At 39.1% G+C, this 15,798-nt stretch overlaps 1 protein-coding gene across 1 annotated transcript in view; it reads left to right on the forward strand.

Moving 5' to 3' along the window:
* Positions 1 to 15,798, forward strand: part of prkdc (protein kinase, DNA-activated, catalytic subunit) — a 93,946-nt gene that overhangs the window by 68,777 nt on the left and 9,371 nt on the right. Inside the window, exons 70-84 of the mRNA XM_057824608.1 lie at positions 27 to 201; positions 414 to 601; positions 684 to 867; positions 2,465 to 2,625; positions 5,590 to 5,801; positions 5,869 to 5,956; positions 6,031 to 6,174; positions 6,311 to 6,518; positions 6,673 to 6,740; positions 14,080 to 14,300; positions 14,371 to 14,463; positions 14,562 to 14,648; positions 14,726 to 14,797; positions 14,877 to 15,078; positions 15,597 to 15,785. Coding sequence (XP_057680591.1) covers positions 27 to 201; positions 414 to 601; positions 684 to 867; positions 2,465 to 2,625; positions 5,590 to 5,801; positions 5,869 to 5,956; positions 6,031 to 6,174; positions 6,311 to 6,518; positions 6,673 to 6,740; positions 14,080 to 14,300; positions 14,371 to 14,463; positions 14,562 to 14,648; positions 14,726 to 14,797; positions 14,877 to 15,078; positions 15,597 to 15,785 — 2,292 coding nt within the window. The remainder of the gene's footprint in view (positions 1 to 26; positions 202 to 413; positions 602 to 683; positions 868 to 2,464; positions 2,626 to 5,589; positions 5,802 to 5,868; positions 5,957 to 6,030; positions 6,175 to 6,310; positions 6,519 to 6,672; positions 6,741 to 14,079; positions 14,301 to 14,370; positions 14,464 to 14,561; positions 14,649 to 14,725; positions 14,798 to 14,876; positions 15,079 to 15,596; positions 15,786 to 15,798) is intronic.

The raw sequence follows: 15,798 nt of genomic DNA on the forward strand, positions 1-15,798 counted from the left end.
CTAAATATAACCTATTTTGCTTTCAGAATAACTTTTCTGTGGCCACCAAACTGATGAAAGAACTTCACAAAGATGCCAAAACAAACAAAAAATGGCTGCTGCCGTGGGTCCACAGTTTTAGTCGTTACAGCCATAAACGAAGCCAAACTCAGGGTCCTTTGGAGCAAGTCAGTATCATGTTGAAGACTGTCCCACTTTTGGGTAAGTGGGGCACAGCTCAATTTTTAGGGATAGAGCTTCCCCTAATATTTTCAAAATAAAAGGTTTAAAATAGCTACACGTTTCGATATATTCTCACACACTCAATTAATAATGTGATGATAGTTCCTCACGTGTTTTGATAACCTATTCAGTGTATAAACCTTTAGTAAATTGAACAACACCATATTTTTGTGTTTAAAAAAATCCTGCAGAGGACATTGAGGTTGACTGCCAAAGTCCTGAAGTGTATAGACATCAAAAGATCCTTCAAGGAACATCTTTCAACATCTTGGCCATGGCTGTACGCAGAAGTCCTTCAGTTCTGGAAACTATTGAAGCGGACAAAGCAGAGAAAGTTGTCAGACTTTCACAAAGTGCTTGGCCTATTCAAGATCTGAAGGTACACTAATTTTTTTGTTGACATTGTACCTTTTTCATTTGGTTTCTGTACATTAAGATTTTCAATGATATTATCCCTCCAGGAAGTAGAAGAGGGATTACAGTTGCGAGCACTGACACTAATGCGTGATGCCACCAGAAAGGCTGATGAGGAGTTGCAGACTTATAAAGGGGATTGTGTGGAAACCAGCAGCATTGTGGAAACATACATGTGTTTAGCTGATTTCTGTGACAAACTGCTGCGTCAGGAGGATCAGGGTTGCACAGGTAAGATAGTGAATTTAGGCAATCAACGTTTTTAGTTAACAGATGTGGGTAGAGTAACCAAAATTTTTACTCAAGTAAGAGTAGTGTTCTTTCTAAATAATATAACTCAAGTAAGAGCAGTCATCACAAAATTTTAATGTTGCAACAATTAATCGATTAACTCGAGTAATTCAATTCGAAAAAGCTTTGAATCAAATTTTGCTGCTTTGAGTATTCGTTTAGTTAGAGTTGCCTTTCAATGGTTTGTTTAGGAAGTGTTTGCGTTTAGTTTTATTAATTTGGGTGGATACACTGCCCTCTAGTGGCAACAGTGAAATAACTCATCTAACATGGCTAGATCCTGCTGCTCCCTCTTAAGACCAGCATAGGGTATGTAAGTTTTTGTTTAAGCCAAAATGATTGTTTATGCATTCGTAATTTGGTATATTTATTATTTTTGTGGGAATATGTGTGTGCAAAATTTGTTAAGAGCATTGTAAAAAAAAAAAAAAAAAAAGTTGGCATTTTATAGCATTTTAAGCTAGTGGATTTTTTCTATGCAAGTTAGCCAATTGTTCTTTTGTTGTACTACTTCGATCGTCATCTACTATTTTTTTTTTTATACCGTTTAGGCTAAGCTCAGGTATTTTAATTTTTTGTAAATGCATATATTGCTCGTGAAATGAAAGTACAATTCTGAATAGTTTGAAAAAAAAAAAAAAACACTCGGGAATTTTATTTTGTAATCGCATTTAATGCTCTTTTGAAAGTGCGCTCTTAGCTGGCCTTGTTTTTTATTTTCTCCTAAAATTTATTCTGAAATGTACTAAATGTTCCTAATCCCATTACTCAATTATTCAAATTAACTAGTTGATAGATTAATAAATTTCTTAAATGATCGATAGCTGCAACCCTAAAAAAATACTCAAGTACGAGTAAAGTATTTGTTGAAAAGAATACTCAAATAATAAGTAACATTGTAATTGTCTGATTTTTTTTTTAATGACGTATATTTTTTTTCTCCCAGCACAACCTTATCGATCTTTATTATTATACTGTACCCTAACCTAAAACATGACCATACTAGGCCAAAAAGATGACACAAAAATCGTCAAATTCAGACTAACATCACCCATCTATGAAACGTCTATTAATCTATTCATCTATTCATTGAATCTATGAATCTATTCAATTTTTATATGAATATGACTCTATTCAATTCATCTATGAAACATCACCCGTCTAAAAAAGCATGAGTGCCCTCTGGTGGAGAAAAAACATTGTTACCTCTGATTGGTATAACGGAATCATGTTGTGATAGTTGCTATGTCTCATTGGTGAAACTGTGACAGCCTTTGTCTGCATCTCTGGCAAGAATAAAGAAGAACAATTGTAACGAGTGTAGCCCACAGTAGATGAGTAAGAGTATTGTTTCTTCACAAATATACTCAAGTAGAAGTAAAAAGTATGGTGTGGTAAAACTAATCTAGGAAGTACATTTTTCTCACAGGGTTACTCAAGTTGACATAATGGAGTAAATGTAACGCGCTACTACCAACCTCTGGTTCTTAATTAATACTTTTCCCATGTTGCAAACTATTCAATGAATTTCTTGCAGAAAATCAATTTCCAGACCTCTTGACACTGCCAGTTTATGTCGTGGAAAGCATGTTGAAAGCCCTTGTGATGAACTCTGAGGACGCGCGGCTCAAGTTCCCTCGTCTACTTCAGATCATTGAGTTGTATCCTTCTGAGACATTGGACTTGATGACAAACAAGGTTTGTGTGACTGGATTTGTAGCATATTATGACATTCATTTTGGAAGTTTTAAGTGTTGTAGACCTCTAAAAATGTATGAAATCAGGTAAGACATTTTTTATGCTATAGTAGATCATTCTTATTAATGACAAAACCTCTGGGTACCTAACAATATGATTTGTGATACAAGGCTAACGATAACAATCTCACGACACGGCAATACAACAATTATCGGTACATGAGTCACAATATGGTTCTAAGATATTTTACAGTACAAAAATAAACAAAAAAAGACAAGCTATTTTCGTTATTTTGCTGTGAATTGGAATGAGTTTATCACTAGTAGATGTCATATCCATTGGAACTGGGAGTGTGGAAGCAAATGAACATTCATTCATTCGCTGCCATCTAGGCATGTGCCGGTATGCGATTCTGACGGTATGATAACCTTAAACCAAAATATCAAGGTATTGCAATTATAGCTCTAAAATGTGTTACTTTGAGATATCTGGGTTAAAAAACACAACCTTTTTTCCATTGAACTGGATTTTTCTTTGTCAAAACATATCAGCAAATTGGAACATAAGTATAATGTTAAGTTAAGATAACAAAATAAATGCAGCTCAACATTTTTACCATCAGTCAGAACAAAATAATTATTTTCCATAAAAAGCACTCGTGTATGACTTGTATCATGTTTACATACACTCTCTTTCTCAACAAAGACTGTTGCTTGAGAGAAAAAAACACGTTTTACCACCGCTAGACACACTAAACATGCTGGAGTTAAGTCTCGTAGCTGGTGGGAAACGTTCATGAAAGTGTTTATTAAGCATTAGTTTTGTATAAATTCGAAATCATATTGGAGGTATTGCCTCCTCGGCAGCCACCCTCCGCAAACGTGTTTTAAATGTCGGTTGGACCTCCTCCTCTAAGCCGCTGCAGTCTGTAACTTTTCTGTTGCCGAAGTATTCCCATACCACTGATTTTGTTTTCTTCGATGGGGGAAAAAGTTCAGGAGTTTCACCTCCTCCAGCCATCGTATAGCATAGCTGACTCACTGACTCTGAGCAACAACTGGTGGGGGAGGGTGGAGCCTTGCAGCTGCAAGCGAGGGATTTCTCCATGAATTTTTGGAACATAAAAAATAGCTAATACCGTAGGGACGGTATGACGAAAAATTTTTGCGGTTTTGAAACCTTGAATGTTTTCATACCACGGTATACCTTGAAACCGATAATCGGCTCGTCTACTGCCATCCCTCCCACTTTCAACGGATTGGACGCTTATGGCCGTCAGTGGCAGCAAATGCTAGGCAATGCGTTAGTTTTGGGGCATTTCAGGTAATTTGCTGTTGATTTCCGGTCACTTCCCTTTCCTTTGGGGCCTTTACAGGACAGTTCCAGCTGATTTTTAGGCAGTCACGCCGTCACTTCCTGTTGATTTTGGGGCATTTACGGGTCACTTCCTGTTGATTTTGGGTTACTGAGCAGGAAGTGACTCAAGAATGTCCCCAAACGAATAGGACCTGTCTCAAAATAAACAGGAAGTAATTTGAAAATACACTAAAATGAACAGAAAATTAATGGTACCGTATTGGCCCGAATATAAGACGACCCTGATTATAAGACGACCCCCTCTTTTTCAAGACTCAAGTTTGAAAAAAGACTTTTTGAACACCAAATTAATTTTTACACAGAAAATAATTAAAGTACATCTGAAACAAAAGATTATAACAATTTATTTGAGAGAAAAATCATGTTATTTTGCCTCATTCAAATCTCAATATCTGAACATTTAAATATGTAAACTAAAGTGCAATCACATTTGTAAATGAATGGCTTCTGGTTTTTGAAATGTAAATAAACCAATCTATTGAGATAAAACAACAAAATTGCAATAACTGCATTAACCATCAAAGAGAAGCCTAACTGTAGTCTTGAAACAAATCTGAATAAGGAAAAACATTGAAATAAAACAATGCAAACTGGTTAAACTTGAGAGTAGCTGAGATCTGTCATGACAGAACATTGCTTCAATGATATCTGGCGCCATCTAGCGTCGTGAATGGGGAGAGTAGCTGAGATCTGTTATGACAGAACATCGCTTCAATGATATCTGGCGCCATCTAACGTCTTGAATGGGTATTATGTCTAGACCGCGAATGTAAGACGACCCCCTCTTTTTCAGTCTTATTTTAATGCAAAAAAACACGGTCCTATATTCGGGCCAATATGGTATTCATGGCGCTAGACATCCAATCCAATAAAAATTCATCTGATGTCCACAACATTAATGGCAGCCAGTGAGATGACTATTTTAATTTTGGTAACAACCTAAAAAACTATATATATATAATTTTAATGAATGGTTATTTAGCACTTTAAATGTTTTAATTATGATAAATTTTAAACATTTTACTCTCCCAGCGAATTATTTTTAAACAAGAATAAAGCAGAAAAATGCTTGGCTTTATTAAATGCTTCATTGAGTGAGTCCACTCAAATCTGCTCAAGCCACTCACTTACACACAATGAGTTGCCACAGCAACTGTTTAACAAGTAAAACAATGATTGACGCATGCGCCGCTTTGAAGTTCACATCTCTGGCAAGTTCAAACATAAACTGCTGTCAATCATCGTACAACTCACTGGCTGACCAACAAAGAGCAGGGAGAGGGAGGAAAGGAGAGAGACTCCGCAATGGGCTCGGGAAGAGCTCATCTGGATTTTTTTTTTTTTTTAATTGAAAAAGAAAAAAGAAAAAAAACGCGATGGACTGAGGGCGCAAAGTTTGAAGAGCGAAGTAGCGAGGGATCACTGTCGATTCTTGGTGGGGGCATATCGATAACCTTTCTGGCTACAAAGTAACACGATATATCACCTTTTGGATGTATTGTCAATCTTATAGCTGTGACAGACAAAAAGTTATTTTGCAAAAATGTAAGCACACGTCCACGTTGAGTTTCATTTGTTTGTATGTAGATGGCATCGGTCCCCTGCTGGATGCTGATTGGTTGGATTAGTCAGATGGTGGCTCTATTGGACAAACCTCAAGCTGTGGCTGTGCAGCACTGCATCGAGCAGATAGCAGAATGTTACCCTCAAGCTCTGGTTTACGCTTTAATGATCAGTAGTGAAAGTTATCACTTTGAGGAATCGGCTACTGGACATCGACAGCAGGAATTCGTTAAGAGGTGACATTCACTGTATTCATCAGATAAGTTGTTCTTACAATAAATATGATGTATATTTGTATTACAGGATGAATAGCATGCTTGATAAAGGAGGAGCTGCGAAGAACTTTATGGATGCGCTGCAACAGCTGACAAATCCTGATATGATTTTTAGGGTAATGATTTTGAGCCACAATTCAATAAGATTTCCGACTTATCGTTGTTTTCTTTGGTCATTTTGTGCCTGCAGGATTGGTGGGAAAATGTGAAAAACCAATTGGAAAAGAAGGGCTTTGACAACAAGAAAATGGAGCACATGTACAACGAATTGTACTCCTTACTCGGGGATAACAATAAAGATGGTCACGGGATGTTTCGCAAGAGATTTATCAAAGTTTGTATTTTTTCAAACTTCCTCAATTATTTTGTATGTGGGATGGATGCAATAAAGGAGAGGAATTATATCTAGAGGAGATTATTAACGTTTCTAAAAGTGCACCAGAAATGATGTTGTTGCTATTTCGCCACAGGAATTTGCTAAAAAAGTGGAGGATTTGCTTGGAAGTAAAGGCAGTGAGCTGTTTAAGAAGAGAAGAGACCAAAGCTTTATAAAAAAGGTGGAAGATTTGGCAGCGTCCATGAAGAAAGTATCGAAGGAACCTGGGAATCTGAAGGAATACTCACCCTGGCTGAGTGCATTTCAGCCAGACCCATTCAGAAATGAGCTGGAGATCCCAGGTCAGCTTTTGAGGTCAAAACTGACAAAAGTTGTGGAACGCAGTGTCAAATTTGTAGTCTTTTTTTTTTTTTGACAAAAAAAAAAAAATTCTTTCACTTAAAAGTTGTTTTTCTGGTGTTGCATCATTTTCTCTGACTTTTGTTCCTCTTCTAGGTCAATATGATGGCAGATCCAAACCTTTGCCAGAATACCACGCCAAGATTTCTGGATTTGATGAGAGGGTAAGTAGCACAACTCATCAGTTTTTGTTGAAATGTAGAAGAAAAGTCACATTGGATGATGATTAAAATGAATAATCTGCAAATTTGCATTTATTAAAATCAGATATTTATTTGCTAAATTTGAGTCAATTTAAATTTTCTTTAATAAGCATTAAAAAAGCGAGACTACAATACTGCATGTTAAAATATAATAATATTAATAAGAACTTTTTCCAGAGGCCGAGACCGCATGAATCCTGTTCAAAAGAAAATGACATTTGAATTTAGTAGAGGTCGACCGATCGACCGATGTGGGATTATCAAATGGCGATACCGATATCTAAAAAAAATTCAGACGATTGCCGATATCCAAAGCCGATTTTAAGGCCGAAATACTTTTTTTAAAGCACATAGATTATGAAAGGCAATTTTTTTAAAAATTGCTTCAACGGCTTCAGATTTACAATGATGACCTGAGACTTAAAGGATTAATTCAGTCTAATGCTACCAAACCAATGAACGCAGCTCTTCTTTTTATGATTATACACACTCAGCAAGAACAGTACATTATTTTCAAATAATTAATCCCACCAGTGGCCTATACTACGAAGCCGGTTTTCTGGTTTAGCAGGGTAACTTCGAGAGTAACTTTATCACGTGCGACGTAAGTTCGCGGCTATGCGAGACTACGAAAGGTGGATATGTTGGAACCGAGAAGTGTTGCCATGGCAACACACGCCACACGCCAAACCTGGTCGTGTCAGAGTTGGATCTTGCTTAACATCAGGATTCCAATTAACCACGCTCTATTTAAACAGCACTCCTCCGCGGACGTGTCCTCCTGACAATGACAGCGTACTTGGACGACCCATACGACATTGGCGCGCGGATTGTGAGGGGCTCTCTCCGGAGGGCACGGGTATTTCGGGACCGCCAGAATCCGCTGGCGTACCCGGAAGATGTTCTCCATGAAAGATAGATTTTCAGCTGAGGGAATTCTTTACCTGTGCCAACTGATCTAGGCAGACGTCACTAATGTAACCCGCCAAGTCAGGCCCTCACAACCGCGCAGATTGTGTGTGCCTGTCCGTGCGCTCTTTCGCCAGGGACAGTATATGTATTCCATCGGTGATGCTGAATATCTGCGTAAGAACACTGTATGCCGTGCGATTCGGAGTGGGGTATGGAAACGCTTCAAATTGATGCATTTATAATAATCATAGAAATATGTAGACTATTTAAACATTGAGAAAACTTGCGTTTTTTTCTGCCAACTGGAGGAGATTAAATTAAATGTCAAATCCACTGATAGGACAGACGCACAAATATAAAAGATATAAATGTTTATTGAATATGCATCTTACAGTCTTGTTTAACTGTGAAAAATCGTTACAAAAGACGGGCTTTTATTTACGCAACAACGCATGGCATCCCCGCATTTCCTTCTTCTCCTGAGTCCTCACAAATCTAACATAATTTTTTTTTTTTGTCGGGCTCGGGCCTGCAAATCAAGTTTATTGATCGGACTCGGGTCGGGTCGGCCTGGATTTTTTAGGGCCAATCTAACAAAAAGAACATACGTATTCGTACAATCAAGGGGACTAAACATACAATCATCCTGTTTCGTGTGGTGATGCGTGACAATTATTTCTTACTGTTAATGTACCAAATCTTATTTTATTGTCCTGACAGCAGGCTTTATTTCTTTTCATGGACATAAGTAAACTGGCATATTGACGCATTCACAAATCACACGATCTGTAAATTCGCTGTCAACACACCCGTTGCGCTCTACTCGCCGAAGCGGTGTTGGATTTCGCGGTGAAGGTGGATTTTAATTCCTCATAATTCCGCATGATCATCGCGCATTCCTCCTCCGTGAAGTAAGGTGCCCGTGCCATCGTCACAAGTAGTGTTTGACTCTGGTCACCGCCCCCTTTTATGTGAACGCGCAGTAACTCTGACTGGGTTGACACAGGTTCGACTAATCAACCTCATAATCAGCGTCGTAGTACCGATTGACCACAAACTAGACAACCAGGTTTTGTCAACTCCGGTTACCCGATGGTAAACTGGATTACTTCTGGGGAGGTTGAACTCGGTTCGTAGTATAGGCTACAGGATGTTACGACAAGATGTAAACAAGTGCAAGTTTAAGAGGATGCTCGCCATGCTAAAGCTAATGCTAACACAAATGCTATGCTAACGCTACGAGATACATTTAGAGTGTAAGCATCACTCAGTAAGCACCTTAAAAGGGTAAAGCAACATTGCATATTCTCTCCTGCAAGATAAAAAAAATCTTGCAATGTTTACAAAACAAGCAAGCTTCCTGTAGGACCCTGCCTTCAAGCTGCTGCAGGGTCCTTCTGGGGTCCTACCTTCAGTCACCGGCGCCCACAGTTGCCCTCACAGATGCTTGATCAAAATCCTTTTTGCCAGCTTTTTTGTTGTTATTGTTGTTGTCAATTGGCAGATGACCAATGTTGGAAAAAAGTCCATATATCGGCCCGATATATTGGCCGACCTGTAGAATTTAGTGCGATCCATTTGGCTGAATGTTCGAACAGTTTTTACAATTTAGTAACCAGTTGACCGAAAGTTCCATAATTATTACGTATATTAGAATTTGCACTTCAGGTTAGGGGTGGGAACATCTGGGCACCTCATGATACGAAACGCGATTCAAGGCTCATAATAACGATGATCTTATGATATATGATATATATATATATATACATATATACAGTGGGGCAAATAAGTATTTAGTCAACCACCAATTGTGCAAGTTCTCCTACTTGAAAAGATTAGAGAGGCCTGTCATTGTCAACATGGGTAAACCTCAACCATGAGAGACAGAATGTGGCCCGTGGCCCTGGGTTGGCGCCCGCGCGGTTTCTCCGCCCGTCTGCGTGGCTGTCGCGCGCCCGGTGGGGCTTGCGTGCTGCTGGATGTGGTAGGGCATGCTCGGGTTGGGGGTTCCGGTGCCGGGATTGGCGATGCGGCGGCGTAGGGTTGGTCGCCAACGGGCTTACACTCATAAGAGATTCACACGATTACTGGGTTCTAGATCACAGAACTGATTTGTGTACACTCTACCCCTTTCAATCACTTAGCTTATAGTCTTATAGACACCCCCACCCCCATTCTCCTCTTTCACTGGCCAATTGGCCCCCACATGGTGTAAACCGGAAATACAGCTCGCTGACGATAGCACCAGCATATTAGTAACTAGTTTAGATGTTCAATGTATTTCTTGTTGTTTGTGTATGTGTTTCTTTTCTTTCTTCTCTTGTATTTCTTTTCTTCTGTCCCCCCATAATCCCTTCCTGTTCGCTGCTTTGTCATAATAAAAAGGTATTTTGAATGATCACAATGGGAGTATGTCAGACTCTCCATGTGAAACATTAAAACTGTTCAGAATCCGGGCACTTAGACTTCCATTCTCTTTGTCAAACAGCTGAACAGGACAGGTTTAAAAAAAAAAAAAAAAAAAAAAAGAATGTGGGGGGAACAGAAAATCACATTGTTTGATTTTTTTTAAAAATTATTTCTAAATTAGAGTGGAAAATAAGTATTTGGTCACCTAAAACAAACAAGATTTCTGGCTGTCAAAGAGGTCTAACTTCTTCTAACGAGGTCTAACGAGGCTCCACTTGTTACCTCTAATAATGGCACCTGTTTTAACTCATTATCGGTATAAAAGACACCTGTCCACAACCCTCAGTCAGTCACACTCCAAACTCCACTATGGCCAAGACCAAAGAGCTGTTGAAGGACACCAGAAACAAAATTGTAGACCTGCACCAGGCTGGGAAGACTGAATCTGCAATAGGTAAAACGCTTGGTGTAAAGAAATCAACTGTGGGAGCAATTATTAGAAAATGAAAGACATAAAAGACCACTGATAATCTCCCTCGATCTGGGGCTCCATGCAAGATCTCACCCCATGGCGTCAAAATGATAACAAGAACGGTGAGCAAAAATCCCAGAACCACACGAGGGGACCTAGTGAATGACCTACAGAGAGCTGGGACCAAAGTAACAAAGGCTACTATCAGTTACACAATGCGCCGCCAGGGACTCAAATCCTGCACTGCCAGACGTGTCCCCCTGCTGAAGCCAATACACGTCCAGGCCTGTCAGCGGTTAGCTAGAGAGCATTTGGATGATCCAGAAGAGGACTGGGAGAATCTGTTATGGTCAGATGAAACCAAAATAAAACTTTTTGGTAGAAACACAGGTTCTCGTGTTTGGAGGAGAAAGAATACTGAATTGCATCCGAAGATCACCATACCCACTGTGAAGCATGGGGGTAGAAACATCATGCTTTGGGGCTGTTTTTCTGCAAAGGGACCAGGACGACTGATCTGTGTAAAGGAAAGAATAAATGGGTCCATGTATTGAGAGATTTTGAGTGAAAATCTTCCATCAGCAAGGGCATTGAAGATGAGACGTGGCTGGGTCTTTCAGCATGACAATGATCCCAAACATACAGCCAGGACAACAAAGGAGTGGCTTCATAAGAAGCATTTCAAGGTCCTGGAGTGGCCTAGCCAGTCTCCAGATCTCAACCCCATAGAAAATCTGTGGAGGGAGTTGAAAGTTTGTGTTGTCCAACGACAGCCCCAAAACATCACTGCTCTAGAGGAGATCTGCATGGAGGAATGGGCCAAAATACCAGCAACAGTGTGGGAAAAGCTTGTGAAGAGTTACAGAAAACGTTTGGCCTCCGTTATTGCCAACAAAGGGTACATAACAAAGTATTGAGATGAACTTTTGGAATTGACCAAATACTTATTTTCCACCATGATTTGCAAATAAATTCTTTAAAAATCAAACAATGTGATTTTCTGTTTTTTTTTTTCCACATTCTGTCTCTCATGGTTGAGGTTTACCCATGTTGACAATTGCAGGCCTCTCTAAAAATTTCAAGTGGGAGAACTTGCACAATTAGTGGTTTACTAAATACTTATTTGCCCCACTGTATGAGTTAGGGCTGGGCGATATAGCCTTAAGTACGTATCACGGTAAATTGAGCAGATTTACCTCGATAACGATAAATTACGATAAATTCGCCCAAGCGGACTGTTATATAATTTGAAAATCTAAATCAATGCATGAAATACGAATTGACCGTTTCTCGTTGATTTATTTACCAGCTTTCAATTTAATAGCTATACATGCAGTCTAAACATTAAGTATATGAAATTTCTTGTAAACAATAAGAATTCAAGTATGAACATTTATAACAGCTTGTATGACTTGAACAATGTACAACATTATAAAAATCAATACTGTGCAAACATGTCATTGTAACACAAATGACTTACAGCTTGAACAGTACACTTGAAACAGACAACTTATCACTGTGACATAATTACTCAGCACAAGTGTTAACTTCAAGGTTTCAGGTTTTTTTTCTTCCCAGAGCATTTTAGAATAGAATAGAATAGAATAGGTCTTTATTGTCATTGTCAACAACAGAACATTGTGAACAAAGAAATTGGACGTGGCACTCCAGTATAAATATATGTATTAGATAAATAAATAAATAGAAAAATATATGCTGTAGAGCTATAAGTGCATAATTATAGCTTACTTAGACAGAAATATGTACATGGCGGAAATAGTGCAATGCTGTCCTCTAATTTTATCAGCATCATTTGTGCAAAGAATAAAATATGAATTTTTAAAAAATGTTCTATAGATTTTTTTTAAATACATGCACCCCCCACACAGAAACAACCATATTAAAGCTATCTTGGATTTTATGATGGCAGTAATGACACAGAATTAAGCAAGCATATTATAGGCTATATCATATTATAGGCTTCACAGTTGGATTATAATTTATGCTGAATGCTTGACCATCATAAAAACTATCAGAGAAATCAGACACACAGAGATACAAAACAACGCGACATTCTGATTGCTAGATGCAGTCCGTGCCCTATCCCCTCATTTAGTTCAGCTGTTTCGACAAGGTTAGAGCCGCTATCCGACTCCATCACATTCATTAGTAGCGTTAGCCGCTAGCGTTAGCCTGTGGCCTGGCTACCAGTAAAAAGCAATGAAAGCACCCTCTCCTGAAATCGTGAGAACCAGAGAGGACAGCGGGGGAAAGCCCGTCTGGAGGCTGCCAAGAGTCTACTTAATGTCGGGTTAAAGTTTTGGCGAAGCTCCCTTAAGCCCGACTCCATCACGTTTGCTTGTAGCGTTGGCCGCTAGCGTTAGCCTACCTGGCTTCTGTTTGTTTGATTTCCTGATAACCACGTGACTTCATAGATAAGCACACTGACTGCTTTCTTAAAGGGGAATGAACATAGACGAAAAACACAGAGTCAAAGTGGGATGAAAAGACTATATTTTGGTGTTTTATTAAATTACCATATTTACCGACATGGTCAAAATTACGTCGGTCATCGTGGTGAATTTTGGTAATGGTAAATTTTTGGTATACCGCCCGGCTCTAATATGAGTCTCCATGAGCAACTGCATCCAAAAATTCAAAGTCGTTCCCAAATAAAATCTCGATTAATTATTTTTTATATGAGTATACCAAAACTTAAAATGGCTAGAAAATTTTCAGATTTTACGCTAGATGCATAAAAATCACCAAATGCAGAGATAATCACCTATATTTTTAGGAGCAATAGCAATATTTAACATACCCGGTATATAATTTTTTGCCCAAAATAGCAACTTATACATGTACATGTAAATGCTGTTTATTTATCTATTTATTTTTTGTATGGACGCAAAAATTACTAAATTACTAAAAGCTAAATTACAAGTTTTTGCCAAAAAACGGGCAATTGGCTGAGAATTAGCTGATTATTTGAATGTAAAGTTACGCTGTTGTGCATGATTACAAAATCCAACATGGTGGCCATTACAAAACAAAGAGCTTTTTAAGTTGAAAATTCTTGTAAATAAATGTTTAAATCCCGGTAGTTCTACAGATGTGAATGTAAAACAGTCTTGGTTCTTGGTTAAAAGCAAAAAAACGGGCAGTTATCATTTATTTTTAAATAGTTGAAGTACCTTAAGTTACGCTAATATTTACCCATTCATTTTTTTCACAACATGTACACAAAGTACATGCATGGTGCTAATTTATATAATAATTACCTTGAATCCTCAAACAAATCACTCTTGCAACACTCCTGCCTGCTTTAATGCACCAAAACCTTTGTCCCGTTTCCACTTACAACCCGCGTTAGAACGCAACGTGTGTCAGTTTATCACAGTGAAAGCTGCCAGGACGCTCTGCCTGGCCCGGCCCCCTTCAGGAAGCTGTGGAACAATGTCTATTGGAGCTGATATATTTTGATATACTGTCACACCCCTACTTCAGGTAAAGGTAATGTCTTCCATTCGCCGTCCCAAACGTCTGATCATCCGTGGCGACGACGAGCGTGACCACCCATTCCTGGTGAAGGGCGGCGAGGACCTTAGACAGGATCAGCGCATTGAGCAGCTTTTTACCGTCATGAACATTTTGCTGAGTCACGATGCCTCTTGCGCTCGCAGAGGCCTGCAGCTCCGCACATACCAAGTGATTCCCATCAATACGAGGTATCATGTGGTTACTGTATCACTGTTTATTGGATCATTGAAATGAAAATGACATATTTCTTCCGTACAGAATTGGACTAATTGAATGGATGGAAAACACGTGTACCTTGAAGGAGTTTCTGTACACCACGATGACAGAAGAGGAGAAACTCTATACAGAGAAGTAGTCTAAAACTGAATTCTATATGTTCCATAAACAGTGTATATTCCGTCCGGTCGCCATTAAAAACAGTATTTAATAAACAATCATTTGTTTTTCAGCTGTTGTGCCATCTACAGTAAATGGATGTCCACCTTTTCCACAAAACCAGGCGAGCATATCATGAAACTTTATCCCCTAGCTTACAGGTGAGTTTTAAGAACATTCGCGTTTTAATAAACCGCAAAACGTTATTATTGACCGCACAATGTCTCTTCCTTGCCAGAAAAGCAAAACGCGCCGATGCCATCAACACCTTTTCCAAAGTTCTGCAGTGCGTGCCTGCAGATCTTCTCAAGTAAGTTTCATACCTGCTTTGATTGTTGAGGAATATATATGAAGTCAAATACCAGATCTTATTTTTCTCCAATTGTTAGGAGAGCTTTCCTAAAGATGTGCAACAGTCCCGAGGCCTTTCTCTCCCTGCGCTCACACTTCATCAGCTCTCACGCGTTACTGTGCATTAGCCATTGGGTGCTCGGCATCGGGGACCGCCATCTCTCCAACTTCATGATTAACACAGAAACAGGAGGCATGATTGGCATTGACTTTGGTCACGCGTTTGGGTCAGCCACACAGGTGCGAGGACATATTTTACATTTGTCACCGATTCGGTTTCAAAGATGATAGTTAACAAGTAGAGTTGTGTCGTCAACTCAGTCTTTTACACCTGATTCCAATCCAAAAATGATGTGCTCGGGCCTGATTTCCGATCACGTGATTGGATCGGAGACATCCCTAATCGTTATACTTCTGGATTATTTTGTTGCTTGTAGGCCTTAACTCAACTGCCATTGTCAGCGATAAACATAAAATTTATTTGAACTAGGGAGCAACTCGTGATCATGTTTCACAATAGATTGGACATCTATCGCCATAAATGGCAGCCAATCAGTCAATAAAAATAAGAATAAATAAATACATTTTGAAAACCTGAACTTTTTCACCCGATTCCGATATTCTAATAATGACCTGACTTGGCCCAATTTCCGATCTTGTGCTCGGATTGGGGAAATCCCTATTAACAAAATAATTGAGGATAAGCAGCATTTAAAATGAACAAAAATCATTTAGCTTCCATGTGACGCCTCTTCCAGTTCCTTGCAGTCCCTGAGCTCATGCCTTTCCGGCTGACCAGACAGTTTGTGAATCTGATGCAACCACTGAAGGAGTCTGGTTTGATCCAGAGTGTCATGGTGCACTCTCTCCGAGCATACAGAAACGAGCCGGACCTGCTGCTCAACACCATGGATGTGTTTGTCAAGGAACCGTCACTAGACTGGAAGGTATGCGCTAACC

The sequence above is a fragment of the Corythoichthys intestinalis genome, chromosome 20 (assembly GCF_030265065.1).
Source record: "Corythoichthys intestinalis isolate RoL2023-P3 chromosome 20, ASM3026506v1, whole genome shotgun sequence".
Lineage (NCBI taxonomy): Eukaryota > Metazoa > Chordata > Actinopteri > Syngnathiformes > Syngnathidae > Corythoichthys > Corythoichthys intestinalis.